Source organism: Myotis yumanensis, unplaced genomic scaffold, assembly GCF_028538775.1.
Source record: "Myotis yumanensis isolate MYYU_CA2020_CCGP unplaced genomic scaffold, mMyoYum1.0.hap1 SCAF_13, whole genome shotgun sequence".
In the NCBI taxonomy this organism is placed as follows: Eukaryota; Metazoa; Chordata; class Mammalia; order Chiroptera; family Vespertilionidae; genus Myotis; species Myotis yumanensis.
This window is the reverse complement of record NW_027223764.1, coordinates 55,384,866-55,401,015: the sequence shown is the minus strand read 5'-3', so window position 1 is coordinate 55,401,015 and position 16,150 is coordinate 55,384,866. Positions and strand designations below refer to the sequence as shown.

General features: G+C 45.1%; 1 protein-coding gene across 3 annotated transcripts in view; it reads left to right on the top strand.

The window, feature by feature from the left end:
* The window catches only part of LOC139022100 (WASH complex subunit 2A-like), a 75,245-nt gene extending 61,010 nt beyond the window's left edge, over positions 1–14,235 (top strand). The window contains exons 22-31 of one of the 3 annotated variants that reach the window (XM_070433162.1): positions 2,064–2,219; positions 3,822–4,001; positions 5,725–5,853; positions 5,981–6,061; positions 6,624–6,746; positions 7,924–7,986; positions 8,321–8,533; positions 11,145–11,762; positions 12,540–12,717; positions 13,898–14,235. In XM_070433162.1, coding sequence (XP_070289263.1) covers positions 2,064–2,219; positions 3,822–4,001; positions 5,725–5,853; positions 5,981–6,061; positions 6,624–6,746; positions 7,924–7,986; positions 8,321–8,533; positions 11,145–11,762; positions 12,540–12,717; positions 13,898–14,034 — 1,878 coding nt within the window. In that variant the 3' untranslated portion in view covers positions 14,035–14,235. The remainder of the gene's footprint in view (positions 1–2,063; positions 2,220–3,821; positions 4,002–5,724; positions 5,854–5,980; positions 6,062–6,623; positions 6,747–7,923; positions 7,987–8,320; positions 8,534–11,144; positions 11,763–12,539; positions 12,718–13,897) is intronic. The other 2 variants (XM_070433164.1, XM_070433163.1) reach the window with 2 other exon arrangements.
* Positions 14,236–16,150: the final 1,915 nt, after the last annotated feature.

Below are 16,150 nucleotides of genomic sequence, written 5' to 3'. Positions count from 1 at the left end.
TGCCACTATAAACTGTGAGGAGCAGGCGTGGCATGTGAAAGTTTACAACAGGTTTAAGGAAAAGTGAGACTGATGGGGTGTAGATGAGTAAAGGGATATAATGAGTGTCAGTTCATTGTCATACTTAGCATTTGCTTAATGCAAATGGTACACGTCTGGGGTAGGAGGTGAAATAATCCGGTGTTTTAGTTTAGTATGATAGCTCTGGAAGGTGTTATACAGCTGAAGAGGAGGGAGGCAGAAAGGAGACTAGTAGTTGTCTTAGTGGCAGAGGTAAGGATCTACCAGTAAGCGATTGCAGGACCTGTGGAGTCGAGGCACAAGGAGACAGGTCCAGACGATGTGGTAGCAGAAACTCTGAGATGCTGTGTCTGCAAGCCTGGGGGAGTGGTGTTTATTTCTTCTCTTTGCATGTGCCCCCTTCACTGTCCTGTCCAGGGTTCATTGGAACTCTCGAGATAGAAATCGCAGGAGTTCACCACAAAAATAGTCCTCAGGAGAGAGGTTTATTTATTTATTTTTTTAAAATATATTTTATTGATTTTTTACAGAGAGGAAGGGAGAGGGATAGAGAGTCAGAAATATCGATCAGCTGCCTCCTGCACAACCCCTACTGGGGATGTGCCCGCAACCAAGGTACATGCCCTTGCCTGGAATCGAACCTGGGACCATTCAGTCCACAGGCCGAAGCTCTATCCACTAAGCTCTATCCTCTCTGCCCAAACCGGTTAGGGCAGGAGAGAGGTTTATTACAAAGCTCCAGCACTCTAGGGAAACAGCATCCAGGGGGAGAAAGGAAGTGCTGCTGCTGCCCAACAGGGCCCGGTTCAAGCCCACAGGAGCCGTTTTAAAGAAGTGGAAGCAGGAAAGATGATGTCGGAGCATCGTGTCTGATTATCTGGAAGCAGGGACTCTGGTGCCTGAGCAGTGGAACTACATGCTTCTTCATGATTTGCATGTCTCATTACCCTATTAAATCTCCACTGAGGGGTGTGTTTTTTAGCATTTAAATGAGAGAGGGTTATGGAAAGGACAGTCTTTCTTGTTAGGTGCATGTGTGAGCAAAGGGAACACAATTGAAGTCTACCAAGTAAACTTGGAGACAGCAGTGCCCTTCAGGCTAGTTGCCAATTGGCCGTAAGGAAAAGGGAAAGCATTGGGGCAATTGACGGGGTTTCTGGCTTCCTGCCAGCTGGGCCCCGGGGGGGGGTAGCCTGTCTTGCTGTCTCTCCCACCACAACATCAGCCAACTCCTTAGAGTTGTGGTTTCAGCTTGTTCTATACGTTGCAGTGATGGCACACGTTTTTTGTTTTTGAGTGTTAACCTAAAAATAAAAGGCGAAAGTGAGAGGCAACAAGCATTTATTTGTCATCCAAAGTAATAACTGTTCAGGAAGTACTGATTCAGGCAGAAACCCAAATGGCATTCTGATATTTTGATTAGGAGCAAGGCCAGCCGTGGGCAAACTACGGCCCAAGGGCCGGATCCGGCCCGTTTGAAATGAATAAAACTAAAAAAAAAAAAAAAAAAAGACCGTACCCTTTTATGTAATGATGTTTACTTTGAATTTATATTAGTTCACACAAACACTCCATCCATGCTTTTGTTCCGGCCTCCGGTCCAGTTTAAGAACCCATTGTGGCCCTCGAGTCAAAAAGTTTGCCCAGCCCTGAGCAAGGCAATGGGGTATTTATGAGAAAGGGAAGGGGAACAGTTACAGAAGGAAGGAGTTTCTGTGATGGTAATAAGCTAGGGAAGGAATTTATGTAGGTGCCAATAAGCTCAGATCGCGATGCTAATTCTAAAGACTGTTTTTTAGATTTCAGTCCTAGATGTAATCTCTGCTTTCTTGTTATTTTTGCAAATAGTTGTTTGGGATTCCCTGCTGCTGTAGGCCCATCCAAAAGTCATTTTGCCCAGTTGCCCCTCCTCCATCCCCTCCCCTGGTATGAGGAGTAAGATATGCAAGGCAGTCCCTCTGGGGTGGTAGCTCTACTCCATTTCCAAGTGTTTCTGTTGATATTATTTTTCATGAGGATGTCATTTACTCATCTTTTGGTAGAAAAAAGAGACTGTCCCTGAGGTACCACCTTTGCTGTTCAGCGATGAAGAAGAGAAGGAGGTACAACTTGGAGAGAAGCCTGTGGACAAGAAGGTTGAGAGTGCCAAAGAGGTGTCAGAATTTGGGAGCACTCATGTGGTTGAGGAGTCAGAAAAGGTGGAGTTTTTTCTTGTATATTCAATACGTTTGTTTTTTGTTCTTGTAATACACACACATGTGTGCGCGCCTTTACATTTTCCTACTACAGAAAATAAATGGCTCATTGGTCAAAAGTTTGAAAACACTGGGAAGTATAAAGCAGAAAATCTCTGGTCCCAGCCTTCAGGAGCCCTTCAGCGTTGCTCGGCTTCCGGATGCTTCCAGGCCGCATGCGCACAGGAAGTACCCATGGCCACTTTGCCTTTCTCCCTCCAGGGTGGTCTTCCATGTCCTGGTCTTCGTGCTGGCCTTCTCTCTGCATGTCTGCTCTCTCTGACTTGTTCTCTTTTCTGTTATCCCCGGTTCCCTTCCAGTCCCCACCTGTACTTCAAATGACTGTCGTAAGAAGATTTGAATGTACTCTCTTTTTTTCCATTTAGTTGATGTTGGCTGTGAATTAAAGTGAAATTTGTTTTTCTTCTAACTCATGAGCTTCCTTTTTCTGGATGATCTGTCATTTCCTGCAGGAGAGGCCTGTGGATAAGGCTGCTGGCTAGCTGGAAATCTGCGATTGCCACCAGTCTCTGTATGCCTTTTCCTTTTTCTAACTTTTCTATCCTCTGTGTGTTCAACTCTTAGATTCCGTCTCCCTTCTAGGGCCTGCGTGAAGAACGTCACATGCACTTTCCTCTGGAGGCTTCTTGGGGCTGCAGCAGAACCTGAGTCATCGGTTAACATTCTCTTCCTGTGCTTTCAGTGTGGACCTCTCTGTGTGCCCCTAACCCCTGAGTTACTCTAGTCACAGCCCTTCCCACACTTCAGCTCTAACTGCTGTGTACTGCTGTCTCCCTTGCTTGCGTATGAACTCCTTGAGTATTGGGGCCAGGTTTGTTTTGTTCACCATTATATCTGCAGCATAGAGCATATTACCTTGCACATAGTAATTACACATTTCTTCAAAGAAGCATAATCTTTCACAGTTGAACCACTCTGAAACTAGGATGCACCACACAGTAAAAGGCATGTTTAATTGGGGTTTTTCTTTCTTGGCGGTTCATATAGTAATAATGGTTCTTATGATCAGTGGTAACTTACCTGAAATGTGGTACTTGTTGAATGAATAGAATAAATGCTTGATTTTAGCATTATTTTAGAGATTCTTCTAATTGCATATAATGTTAGTCTCCTATAATTTAAATGTCTAATTTTGTCAGTTAGGTTTCTCCTTGAGACTTGTGTGTTAGGTAAATATTAGGAAATATAGGATCCACTCCTAATGATTGGTATTTGTGTTATCTCTGTGACTTAGAAGCTATTTATAGCTCTTGAGCAACCTAAGTGAATCAGGATAATGACTGGCATATATCTCTTGGTAGGAATGAGGAACTTGGGTTTTAAAATGATTGAAAAAATTATCTTTGGCTATAAATTATCTGCACAAGACTCTCCTTTGGAGTAGCCGGTCGAGGATTGGCCTCAATGTTTTATTACCTGGGAGTAGAGCTGCAGTGCCCTGAAACATGTAAATGTGGCCGTTAGTGGATTAATGAGGAGCTTGGAAGGTCCAAGAATAGAATTTGCATTTCCAGGTCTTATATTTTCCTTATTTCCATTTTTCAGAAAGGGCCTTTGACTGTATCTACTCAGGAAGCAGCCAAGCATTCTGATTTATTTTCTTCATCTTCTCGGGACAAAGGAACCAAAAGTAGAACCAAAACTGTTCTTAGCCTTTTTGATGAGGAAGAGGATAAAACAGAAGATCAGTGCAGCACCCCGTCTCTAAAGAAAGACGTCGGGAAGGTGAGCAGGAGCAGCAAAGGCTCAAGGCTTTAGAAGGATAGAAGAATCTTATTTCATGGTATCAGGCCTGTCGTGTGAGTTGCTGAAGAATTGAGGGTTCCAGTTTCTCCACATCCCCACCAGTACTTTGCTATATATTTTTTAAAAGATTTTATTGATTTTTGTTAATCCTTACCTGAGGATATTTTCCCATTGATTTTTAGAGAGAGTGGAAGGGAAGGAGATAGAGAAACATGAATGTGAGAGACACATCGGTTGGTTGCCTCCCACATGGGCCCAGACGAGGGCCAGGATGAAACCTGCAACCAAGGTACATGCCCTTGACTGGAATCGAACCCGGGACCCTTCAGTCTGTGGGCCGATGGTCTATCCACTGAGCCAAACTGGGTAGGGCACTATATTTCTTCTAGTCTCTTACTGTGGCTGATTTTGGACTGTGATTTTTTTTTTTAAGTTATGAAAATTGTAGCCTTAATTTCTATGTTACACTGGCTTTTATGTATAATAGGTAATAATAAAAGTGTAATATGCTAATTAGACCAGAGTCCTTCCGGACAACCTTCTGGACGAAGCCAGGGCTGAGAGGGAAGCCGGGTCCTGGGTTCCTGCCGGTGGCCGGAGGGAAGCCCTAGTCTCAGGTTTTGGAGGGAAGCCTGGGTCCCGGGTGCCAGAGGGAAGCCAGTGCCAGCAGCTCAGGGAAGGAAGGCCTACTCTTGCACGAATTTTGCACATCAGGCCTCTAGTCAATAATAATAATTATTAACTTTAAACTAAAACTTTTGGGGGCGTTAATCCAGGTATTTCTTTTGTTTCCATTGATTTTTAGAGAGAGTGGAAGGGAGGGAGGATGAAGAGAGAAAGAGAAAACCGATGTGAGAGAGACACATTGATTGGTTGCCTCTCCTGCACATGCCCTGACCTGGGCCAGGGTCTGGCCTGCAACCCAGGTATATGCCCTTGACCTGGAATTGAATCCGGACCCTTTAGTCTGTAGGCTGATGCTCTAACCACTGATCAAATCGCCCAGGGCTTATTAGTTAATTTTTAATGTGACCCATTTTGTCAAGAGTGAGTTTTTTTGTTTTAATTTGTGGATGTGATACTAACAAAATAGGGGAGGATTTTAGAATCTGGGGCATTATAATGTCAAACCAAGTAATGTACATAGTAACTTTCAATGTCAGACATCCTAGCAAACAAAATGAACTGGTTTGGAATCTGAAGGTAGTGGAGTAGGAGGTGGATGGGAATAGGGGAAGGTTGGCTGGTTATACCTGTGCCAGGACTTTGGACGAGATGCTGGCAGGTTAGGCATATGTGCTTGACCACTCTGTGTAGTTTCTGGTTTTAAGACAGCTACTGTCTCTTCTCTTTGGCAATGAGATGGAGAGAGCTTATTTAATTTTTGTGTTTTCACCCCTAAAATTTTTCTCATTATGGAACTAATAGATTGTTTTATAAGTAAAAAGTTCAGATACTACACAAAAGTTGTATCTGTTATCTGTATTTATATATTCTCAACTATTTTTGGTAGCTGCATAGTATTCCATTATGTGAATTGTCATTCCCTTTCTGTTTGACACTTAGGCTGTGTTCAGCCTTTAGCTTTTGTAAACAAAGCCACAGGAGGTATCTTTGTTGTTCCATTTTTGTAGTTGTGTGCGATTTCATTGAGAGAAATCCTTAGAAACCTAAACACACACCCTCTTCCCTCTCTCCCCAGAGTCCCGACCCTGATGCCCACCCAAAGAGCACAGGTGTCTTCCAGGATGAAGAGCTCCTTTTCAGTCACAAGCTCCAGAAGGACAATGACCCCGATGTTGATCTTTTCTCCGGCACCAAAAATACCAGGGTCAGTGCCAGATGGTTCTCCACAGCATGGCTGTGGTATTGTTTTGGGTACTATCTCAGCAACTCACCTCGCTCTCTTTGTAAGTTGTTTTGGTTTGGATATTGAATTTGAGTTTTGTCTGTTCTAGTTGTTAGAGCCAAGTGTTGGGAGCCTCTTTGGGGATGATGAAGATGATGACCTTTTCAGTTCTGCCAAGTCCCAGCCTTTGGTACCAGCCTTTTGTTCTCAATACTGGGGTGTGTGGGAAGGCTTCTGGGAAAAGAAATTAATGTCTAGTTACAGGATTAAGAAAATACCCAGAGAATTGTGGGTCTTCATAATAAATGATTGGCAAATCATGTGCTGAGAATGGTGGTGTTGTCCCCATCTCCTGTTCCCTAGCTAACATGAAAACATTAACTAACTCAGGCTCTTTTATTACAAATTTGTTTGATTTTTAAGTTTGTTGAAAGGTCAATGCATACAATGCAGTTACTAAATATTCATGCTTTTCAGGTGCAAATCTTTAAATTTGAGTGTTAGCCCGTATGTGTCATTTGCCCCTGTCCCAGTAGATATTGTAAGTACTGTTTTCTTTTTATTACAGAGAAGACTGCTTAGAAAGTCAGTCTTTAAAATGCTATTTCTGAAATGCTGCCTTTGAGTTAGTTCAGCTTTCATTTGAGAAATGACCTTAAAACTCAGAACCCAGATTCTTCTATTGCATTATGACTTTCCTTTCAAATGACCAAGCTGCTTGGCAGACCTCTAGTATCCTTTTTCCTCTGAAGGTATCAGAAAAGAAGAGTGCAGTGAAAAAAGATCACTCTGTTGGCTCTTTCAAGAACCAGAAACATCCTGAATCCACTCAAGGTATCAAAGAAAAAAGGCTATGGAAACCGGAAACCGCTCAGGTTAGAACTGATTGCTTTAAGGACTTTGAGCTCTTGTTTACATCCCAGTCCAGATGAACTTCATTCTACTGAGCCAGGGTTGTGCCAAGTGCTCTTAACCGTTTGAGTCCCAACCAGCGCGATCGCACTGCTGAGATTTTATGTCGAGAAAACATACGATTCGTTTGAGTCCCAGGGGGTATTGAAAAAACACTGTCGAAGAATCCCAAACAGCGCAACCGCACTTTCTCTAAATGAGTACGAAAAGACCCAAACAGCGTGATAGCGCTTGTTTTATTTTATGTCGAGAAACACCAAGCTGCGCGATCGCGATGCTTGGGACTCAAACGGTTAATTAGGAGGAAATATCACCTAAGACCACTTCTCTTTCTTTATTGTATTTTTTCATCCTTGCTCATCTCTCTTTTCATCCCATAGTCCAGTCCATGAATCCATACTTATCATTGTTATTTTTGTAATACCTCCAAATTCTAGTCTAAGATAGAGTTAAGGTGGGGTGAAGAATCTTTTCCCACTAGGACCCCCATTTCTCCCTTTGCGGTACCTTGGAGTAGAATTACATTTGAATAAAATATATGTTGCCTCCAGTTTCTTGGTTCCCCCTCATGTTACCTCCTGTGAGGTCTCTGTCCTCAGCCATCTTCCCTATGGGGGGCCTCCTGAGAAGAGGCCAGGACTGGACGGGAGTTCTGCTTCTGGCTCACAGCTGTCCCTGGGTGTCTACTGAGGCCTCAGCATGCTGAGCTGTGAAACAAGGACTAGCACATCTCCAGTGCCTCCTCCCAGGTCTCAGCCTCTTTTGCTCAGGCTGTGGGTGAATTTCTGTGTGCTTGGTCGTATTTGTGTGGGATAACTAGCATGTAATTTTGCCAACTGGTCAGGTTTGGATGCTCCGGTTCACTACAGTTCTCATGCACCTTATTCACGATCTGTCTCCCTTCACTCCATGTAGTCTGACAGCCTGTCACTTTCAATGGATGACGGGGTATAACGGAAGTAATGCTAGTGAAATGTTGTGAGGCCCCAGGAGAGATCGGAATGCCCTTCCCGTTGGAGAGTTACAGAGAGCGATAGCTCAGCTCCAGCGCAGATTTCTTTACAGGCATAAATGTAATCCAAAAGACACTATTCTTTCTATTTCCCCAATGGATTTTTAACTGACTGTAATTTCACACAGGACTCACCAGGTCCAGCTCCATTTAAAACCAAAGAGCCATCCCCACGGATCGGGAAAATACAAGTAATTATAACATGTCTGGAATCCTCATCGCCCACCCTGTGGCGTCTGTATACTTGCTTGGTTTTTTACTTTTGTCAGCGGCTGCAGGTGTTCTCTCTCCCCACCCTCCAGTCATTGCTTTTGTGTGCTGCGTCTGTAACAGCTTTTCTTTGGGCCAGTGGTGGGCACAGGTGTATAACGTTCTGTTTAGTCCTAAGACTTGATGAGGGACTTGCATTTCTCCTCTCGTATTATTCGTTATGTACACTTGAGTCTCTCGCCATGTGTCATAGTAATAGTAATGGACTGCTGTGGTTAAGAAAATGTACGAGTAAGTTTTATTTTTCTTCTTTAGGCAAATTTAGCGATTAACCCAGCAGCACTGCTGCCTGCCGCGGCTCCCCAGATCTCTGGAACGCATTCTGCTTTGCCAGAATTGGCTTTTCCTTCGTCTGAACCTGGGAGAATCCAGAGTCTGGAAACTATACCCACTCTTCCTGGGAGTGGGGAGGCCGGCGTGAGTTTTGATGTTCCAGCTCAGGCCGACACCTTACACAGTGCAAACAAGGTGATGAAGCTGCCTGCGCTTGCTTGCTTGCTTTTTTCTTAGCCAAACAACTTGTTTGTTTCTTTCTAGTTCATCAGTTACACACAATAGGCCAATTTTCCATTTGGAAGAGTCACCTCATCCTTCCTTCAGCCTCTGTCCTCCTTCCACCTTCCTTATGCTGCATCCACTTTTCTACTGCCCGCATTTGTTACATTTACATTCTTCTCAGTAGCCACAGCGAAATCCGCTACCTCCCGCCTTTCTTGCATTGCTACCGGAGGTCTTCTAAGCACGGAGCAGACTGTGTCCCTCTGCTGGCTCTCGCTGCCCAAAGGAGGACATTAGAGCCCCTTAGATGGGTAGTAAACCTTTTCCAGTCTGTGCTAACTGGAGCTTCCAGTTTCCCCACCACTCACCCGACACTGCCTGCCTGAACTCCAGTCACTCCAGGCACCGTTCTCTGAACACACTCGCCCCACTCCCCTCCCAGCTGCCATCAGCTGGGGCTGCACCCTCATTGACAGCTCTGCTCAGACTTGACTGCTTTTGTGATGTTTCCCTCCTGCCTTGTGGCCCAAGCTCCCTCCTCGGACATCCCCAGCTAGTACGGGCCCGCCACACCCGTCCACAGGACTGCGGGCTTATGCTAGGTGGATTGTGAACTCAGGTTTTCTTTCATTTGAGTTGGTTCTCTTTTTTTCTATCTAGTCTTCTTCCTTCTCTAGAAGGCCGTAGCTGATCTCTGAGTGACAGGACCTGGAAACCCTGGCAGATACATTCATTTCAGGTGTTTCCAAACTGGTTTTCCTTGTGAAAAATAAAACTTCCTTTTGTTACGTTTTTTAGCTTTCATTTTGGTTAAGTTTAAATGGCGACTTCTTCAAATTATTTGTTAATTTCCTTGAAATAGGCAAACACAGTCAAGTACTTACTTTGCCCAGAGTAGTTTATACATTCTCAAAACGAGTTGATTGTATATTTTGGAAAATATCACATTACTATAATAACTGATTCATATTTTGAGGTTATATTAAGAGTTCTGATTTCTAAGCCACTTTTTAAAAAAAAATCTTGATTGTTCAAAGTATTACATATGTCCCCTTTTTTCTCCCATTGACACCTTACAGCCTGCCCCTGCCCCTCACCCCAGGCCCCCACCACCCTATTGTCTGTGTCCAATAGGTTATTCATATATGCATACCAGTTCTCTGGTTGATCTCTTTAAGCCACTTTTAAAAAATATATATGTATTTTTTATTGATTTCAGAGAGTAAGGGAGAGAGAGATAGAAATATCAATGACGTGCCCTAACCGGTTTGGCTCAGTGGATAGAGTGTCAGCCTGCGGACTCAAGGGTCCCAGGTTCGATTCCAGTCAAGGGCATGTGCCTTGGTTGCGGGCACATCCCCAGTAGGGGTTGTGCAGGAGGCAGCTGATTGATGTTTCTCTCGATGTTTCTAACTCTCTATCCCTCTCCCTTCCTCTCTGTAAAAAATCAATAAAATATATTTTTTAAAAAAGAAAAAAGAAACATCAATGATGAGAGAGAATCATTGATTATAAGCCACATTCTTTTTTTTAATTCTTATTTTTGAAAGTGTTACATATATCTCCCTTTTCCCCCATTGACCTCTCCCAGCCTGCTCTCACCCCCCCTATTGTCTGTGTCCATTGGTTATGCTTATTGCATGCGTACAAGTTCTTTGGTTGATCTCTTTGCCCACCCACCTTCTCCCTAGCCTTCCCTCTGTGGTTTGCCAGTCTGTTCGATGCTTCTATGTCTTTGGATCTATTTTTATTCATCAGTTTATGTTGTTCATTATATTCTACAAATGAGTGAGATCATGTAAAGCTTACCTTTCTCCAACTGGTAAGCTACTTTTTTAATGTAAAGTATTTACCAGTTGAATTTACTTTTTGTTGATTTGAAGAAAAAAGCACCTTATAGTATCTCTCTTTATTGTTTGATATCTCCCTGCTCTTGCAGAGTGATTTTAGTTTAGTACCTAATAAAGGTCAGTGCTAGAATTTCTCCTGTTCTTTCTTGTTTTGAAATAAATCCACAGGCCGAGTAGGGACTAGGAAGGGTTATGGGACACAGAACACTAACATTTCTGTTCGGGTTCCAGTGGCAGATGAAGCCTTTTGTATGAAATTGAATAGAAATTGCCTTCAAAAGACTAAAAAATGGGGAGTAGTGAAGGATGAAAATGACTTAGTTTTGGAGTACTAGGAGCTATTAAACTTCTGGACATCTTTTTTTTTTTTTTTTTTTTTTTTTTTAATATATTTTATTGATTTTCCACAGAGAGGAAGGGAGAGAGACAGAGAGTTAGAAACATCGATGAGAGAGGAACATCGGTCAGCTGCCTCCTGCACATCTCCTAGTGGGGATGTGCCCACAACCCAGGTACATGCCCTTGACCGGAATCGAACCTGGGACCTTTCAGTCCGCAAGCCGACGCTCTATCCACTGAGCCAAACCGGTTTCGGCAGCTTCTGGACATCTTAAGTAACCTCTTCTGTGTCTTAGATAATATCTTGATTGAGGTAGAGTTGCTGATTATTTGCTGTGTTAGCTTTGGACACTTTTATCACTAGATGAACATGTGGTCTTTTGTCCTTGCAGAGCCGGGTCAAAGTGAGAGGGAAGCGCAGGCCGCAGACCCGTGCAGCTCGACGGTTGGCTGCCCAGGAATCCAGTGAGGCTGAGGACATGAGTGTCCCCAGAGGACCCATTGCACAGTTGTCAGATGGTGCCATTTCCCCGGCGGGCTATCAGCCACAGCCCAGGGCAACTGGTGGAGAAGATGGCTCTGAGGAGGTCTTGGCAGCGGCCACTTTGACTTGGGCAGGTGGTCTGGTGCCTGGAGTGGACAGAAGTCCCTCTGGCAAATCTCTGGGTCAGCCTCTGGCAGGTGACCTTTTTGATTCTGGAGATATCTTTTCCAAGGACACTGAAACTCAGCCCACGGGAAGAAGAAAAGCCAAGACAAAGGCAGCAGAGAGCCCCGCCAACCTGCTTGGGGGAAGTAAGGCAAAGAGCCCCACGTGTCCTGCTCTGGCTGAGGCTGGTAGTGATGACGACCTCTTTCAGCCTGTTAAACCAAAACCAGCCAAGGAAGCAAGTCCCTTCCCTCTCCTGGAAGGTGAGGACTGTCTCTTTCCAAATCAGAAAGGCAAGAGGAACGAGTCAAAATCCAATGGTCAGCAAGCTGCCGTCTCAAAAGCTCAAGATATTTTTGAGGTAATAGGATATAACAGTGTGTTTTCATGCCTGGTTCTATATGAAGGAAAATACCAGTTGTCTCATTTGAGCTATAGACTACATAAGGTTTGTTTGTTGCTACCAAGTACCTACTTGCTTAGTGATTATAATTAGGTTCCCTTATTAATAACTCTGAAACTTACTCAGAAATAGTTTTTTGTTTTGTTTCATACAGTTGGTAATTGCTGGCCGGCCATAACCATTGATACAGATCTTGTTTTTTATCAGCCAGCTTCCTGGTCATGCCACTCTGTGGCATATATAAGGCAGTATTTGCGGTTTGAGTGTTGAACCTGGTTCTTGGGGAAGCAGGCCCTAGCTGATGACTGAGCACAGACTGTGAGGCCCTCAGTAGCACTCTGTGGGCAGGTGTGCATTGAGCATCTGGGTACTGGAGACACCAGTGAACTAGGACCTGTGCTCTGCTCCTCAGAGCTCCCAGGGAGGGGAATTGGCACAGGGCAACAGATAATGTTAAGTGTCAAATAGAGAACAACCTAGGGTAGTGGGGCAGAGTGATGGATAGGTGGGAAGCGCTCCTTCAGATAGGACTGGTAGAGAAGGCCTCTCTATGGAGTTGACATTTAAGCTGAGACTAGAAGAATAAGAAGGACTGGGCCGGGCAGAAATCTAGGAGGCAGGTCATGTTGTTCCGGAACACTGGCAGGTTGCATTTCTGCAACTTGTTGAAATGAGTGTTTTTAGTAAAAAGTTTTTTATTTAATATTATTTTTGCTTGTTTTTTACCTTGACAAGGATGATATATTTGCTACAGAAGCAATTAAACCCTTACAAAAAACAAAAGAGAAGGAAAGGACATTTGAACCAAACTTGTTCGATGATAACATTGATATCTTTGCTGACCTAACTGTAAAACCAAAAGAAAAGTCCAAAAAGAAAGTGGAAGCTAAGTCTATATTTGATGATGACATGGGTAAGTTGGGTTTTCTACACACGACATAGAGATTATTACCATTCAGTGACTTGGTATTTCTCCTGCTACCTTTATCTTGGCCTTTTCCTGGAAAATGTTCCTGATGGGTTTCCTTTGGCTTGCTGTGTAATCCCGAATTAGGCTGAGGATGGATAGGTAAATGGTGAAATAGCTTTCGGGTATCATGGACATCAAAGATTTGAAGGAGCCCAGAATTTGATCTTTAAGTGTAATTTTACTTTTATCTTATTATGTCCCCTGCCAATTACCTGTGACAAATCTGAACACTGATGCTATGAAAGGAGGATCAGAATTATCAGCCACATGCAAAGTTGACAGAGGCTGCTGCCTTGGGCGTGATGCAGTTTGTTGAGTCAGAGTTCTAGGTGGAGAGAGAGCATCAGTGCCCAGAGGGGCAATTCAGGAAAACGGGACTAAATAGGAAAGCAGGTTATAACTCAGACTTTACATCTCGTCAAAGATCTGTGTTTATAAACATGCTCATTTTCTCTCCATGTTGTAACATCTACTTTATTAATGGGCAAGCCAAATGCCTCATAACCCTAAATGTAATGACTTGGTGTTGGTAATAGAACTTGGGCTGAGGCCAGATATACATTTCCTACTCCTTCCCCTTGGAGTTAACTGGTAGAAAGCTGGTGCTGAAGTGCCAGACTGGGTCTGTTCCCCAAGCAAGCTGTGAGCTCAATCTCCACCTGCTTCCCATCCCATGGGGTGCAGAAGAGACTTATATTACAAAAGAAGTAATACATACCTCTTGTAATAGATTAATACTCGTCAGAAAATGTAAACAGTGGGAAACAAACCTAGAGGTAGCCATTATTAAGACTTAGGCTGTAATCTTTCTGATATGCTGATATTGTTATTGGTGTGAATACTTACTTTTTTCCAAAATAAGAATATACCTTCATAGCTGAAAAAATAGTGTTCAGAGAGAACCTGTGACTTGTATGTGATCATAAAACTTAATTAGTAGCAGACCAGAATCTAAGGGGCTTGGCTCTATTGTAGCGTTTTTTTTGGTAACCCATTCTGTTATCAGACTTGAGTCTTTGGTGGTTTGTGTAGATGTTTTCTTTTTTTGTTTGTTTTTCTTTCTTTCTTTTTCTTTTTTTTTTTTTTTTGCCTATTTAGCAACTCTTTTTCTTTCTTTTTAAAGATGATATCTTCTCTGGCGTCCAGGCTAAGACAACCAAACCAAAAAGTCGCTCTTCACAGGCAGCACCTGAACCAAGATCTGAACAGAAGGTGGCCAACATATTTGACGATCCTTTGAATGCCTTTGGAGGCCAGTAGAGCATACAGAATATGCCATCTCACTCTTCAGCTACATCCTTGAGTTAATAACGATGTCTTATGCATTTTTTGTCTTAACTGAATTATCAGAAGCAAATACTGAAACAGTGTACTCACCTCTTACTAAATGCACTTTGTATTTTTCTGCACTGGTTTTAATCATGCTTAATACTGCAAAACAAAAATAAATGTTTCACAGTGTTTTTTTTGTTCTTTTAAAACTGTATTTATACCAGAGGCCTGGTGCACAAATTCATGCACGGGCAGGGTCCCTCAGCCTGGCTGGCAATTGGGGCTGCGGGAGGTTGGCCGGCAGAGGGGGGAGGGTGTTGCGGGAGGTTGGCTGTGGGAGCGCACTGACCACCAGGGGGCAGCTCCTTTGTTGAGCATCTGCCCCCTGATGGTCAGTGTGCGTCATAGTGACCAGTCATTTGGTCACTTAGGCTTTTATATGTATATATATATAAAGAGAGATAATTAGCTTTGGTAGCCACAATATTAGGGAAGAAACCTATTTGTGCCTTTCATGAGTGGGCAAGGAATCCCAGAGGTGGCAAGCAAAAGCCAGACTGATGACCATGAGTCTTCCTTATACATGGGTGGGAGCCCTATCTTAGTCAGAGCCTGGGCAGATGGTAGAGGAAGGGGATGAGAGATTACCTACTTCATGAGTCTTTGCAATAGGAGAGAAGTTTCCTTTAATATCTCTATAAGTCCACTAAGGGAAGTTTTGACAGACTATGGCCTTTTACTCTCCGTTTTTGAAAAAAGTTTTATTGGAACACAGCCATACCCATTTATTTACATACTAGAGGCCCGGTGCACGAAATTCATGCACAGGTAGGGTCCCTAGGTCTGGCCGGTGATCAGGGCTGATCGGGGCCTTCTGGCTGCTGGCCGGGGCCTTCCTTCGTTCTGCGCTGCCCCCTGGTGGTCAGCACACGTCATAGCGAGCAGTCGAACTCCTGAGGGGACACTTTGCGTATTAGCCATATATATATATATACTAGAGGCCCGGTGCACAAAAATTTGTGCACTCGAGGAGGAGGGGGGGTCCCTCAGCCCGGCCTGTGCCCTCTCGCAGTCTGGGACCCCTCGGGAGATAACGACCTGCTGGCTTAGGCCTGCTCCCGGGTGGCAGAGGGCAGGCCCAATCCCTAGGTGCAGCCCCTGGTCGGGCTCAGATCAGGGCTGATTGGGGAGTTGGGGCACCGCCCCCTGTCATGCACAGAGCAGGGCAGATCGGGAGGTTGCGATGCCACCCCTAGTCACACTCAGGGTAGGGCCGATTGGGGTGTTGGGGCACCGCCCCCTGTCACACTCAAGGCAGGGTCGAAGGGGAGGTTGCGGCGCCACCGCCTGTCACGCACAGAGCAGGGCCCATCGGGGTTGGGGAGCTCCCCGCTGTCACGCACAGAGCAGGGCCCATTAGGGGGTTGGGGAGCTTCCCCCTGTCACTCACAGAGTAGGGCCAATAGGGGAGTTGGGGCACTGCCCCCTGTCACACACAGAGCAGGGCCCGTGGGGGGGGGGGGGGTTGGGGCACCGCACCCTGTCACACATAGAGCAGGGCCCGTGGGGGGAGGGTTGGGGCGCCGCACCCTGTCACAGAGCCACAGGGCGATCAGGGGGTTGGGGGAGCTCCCCCCTATCAGGCACAGAGCAGGGCTGATGGCAGATAGGGAGGTTGTGGCCCCGCCCCCTGTCACACACAGAGCCGCAGGGCGATCAGGGGGTTTGGGCGCTGCCCCCTGTCACACTGATCCCGGTGCTGGGAGGCCTCGCGGCTCCGCTGATCCCGGTGCCGGGAGGCATATTACCCTTTTACTATATAGGATTGAAGCCTGGTGCACTGGTGGGGGCCGGCTGGTTTGCCCTGAAGGGTGTCCTGGATCAGGGTGGGGGTCCCCACTGGGGTGCCTGGCCAGCCTGGATGAGGGGATGATGGCTGTTTGCATCTGGTCACACCCCCTTCAGGGTGGGAGTCCCCACTGGAGTGCCTGGCCAGCCTGGGTGAGGGGCTGAGGGCCGTTTTCAGGCTGGCGGGTGACTGAAGCTCCCAACCTGTCCTTTTTTCTTTTTTTTTTATTCTGGGCCAGCTTTAGCTCTGAGACCT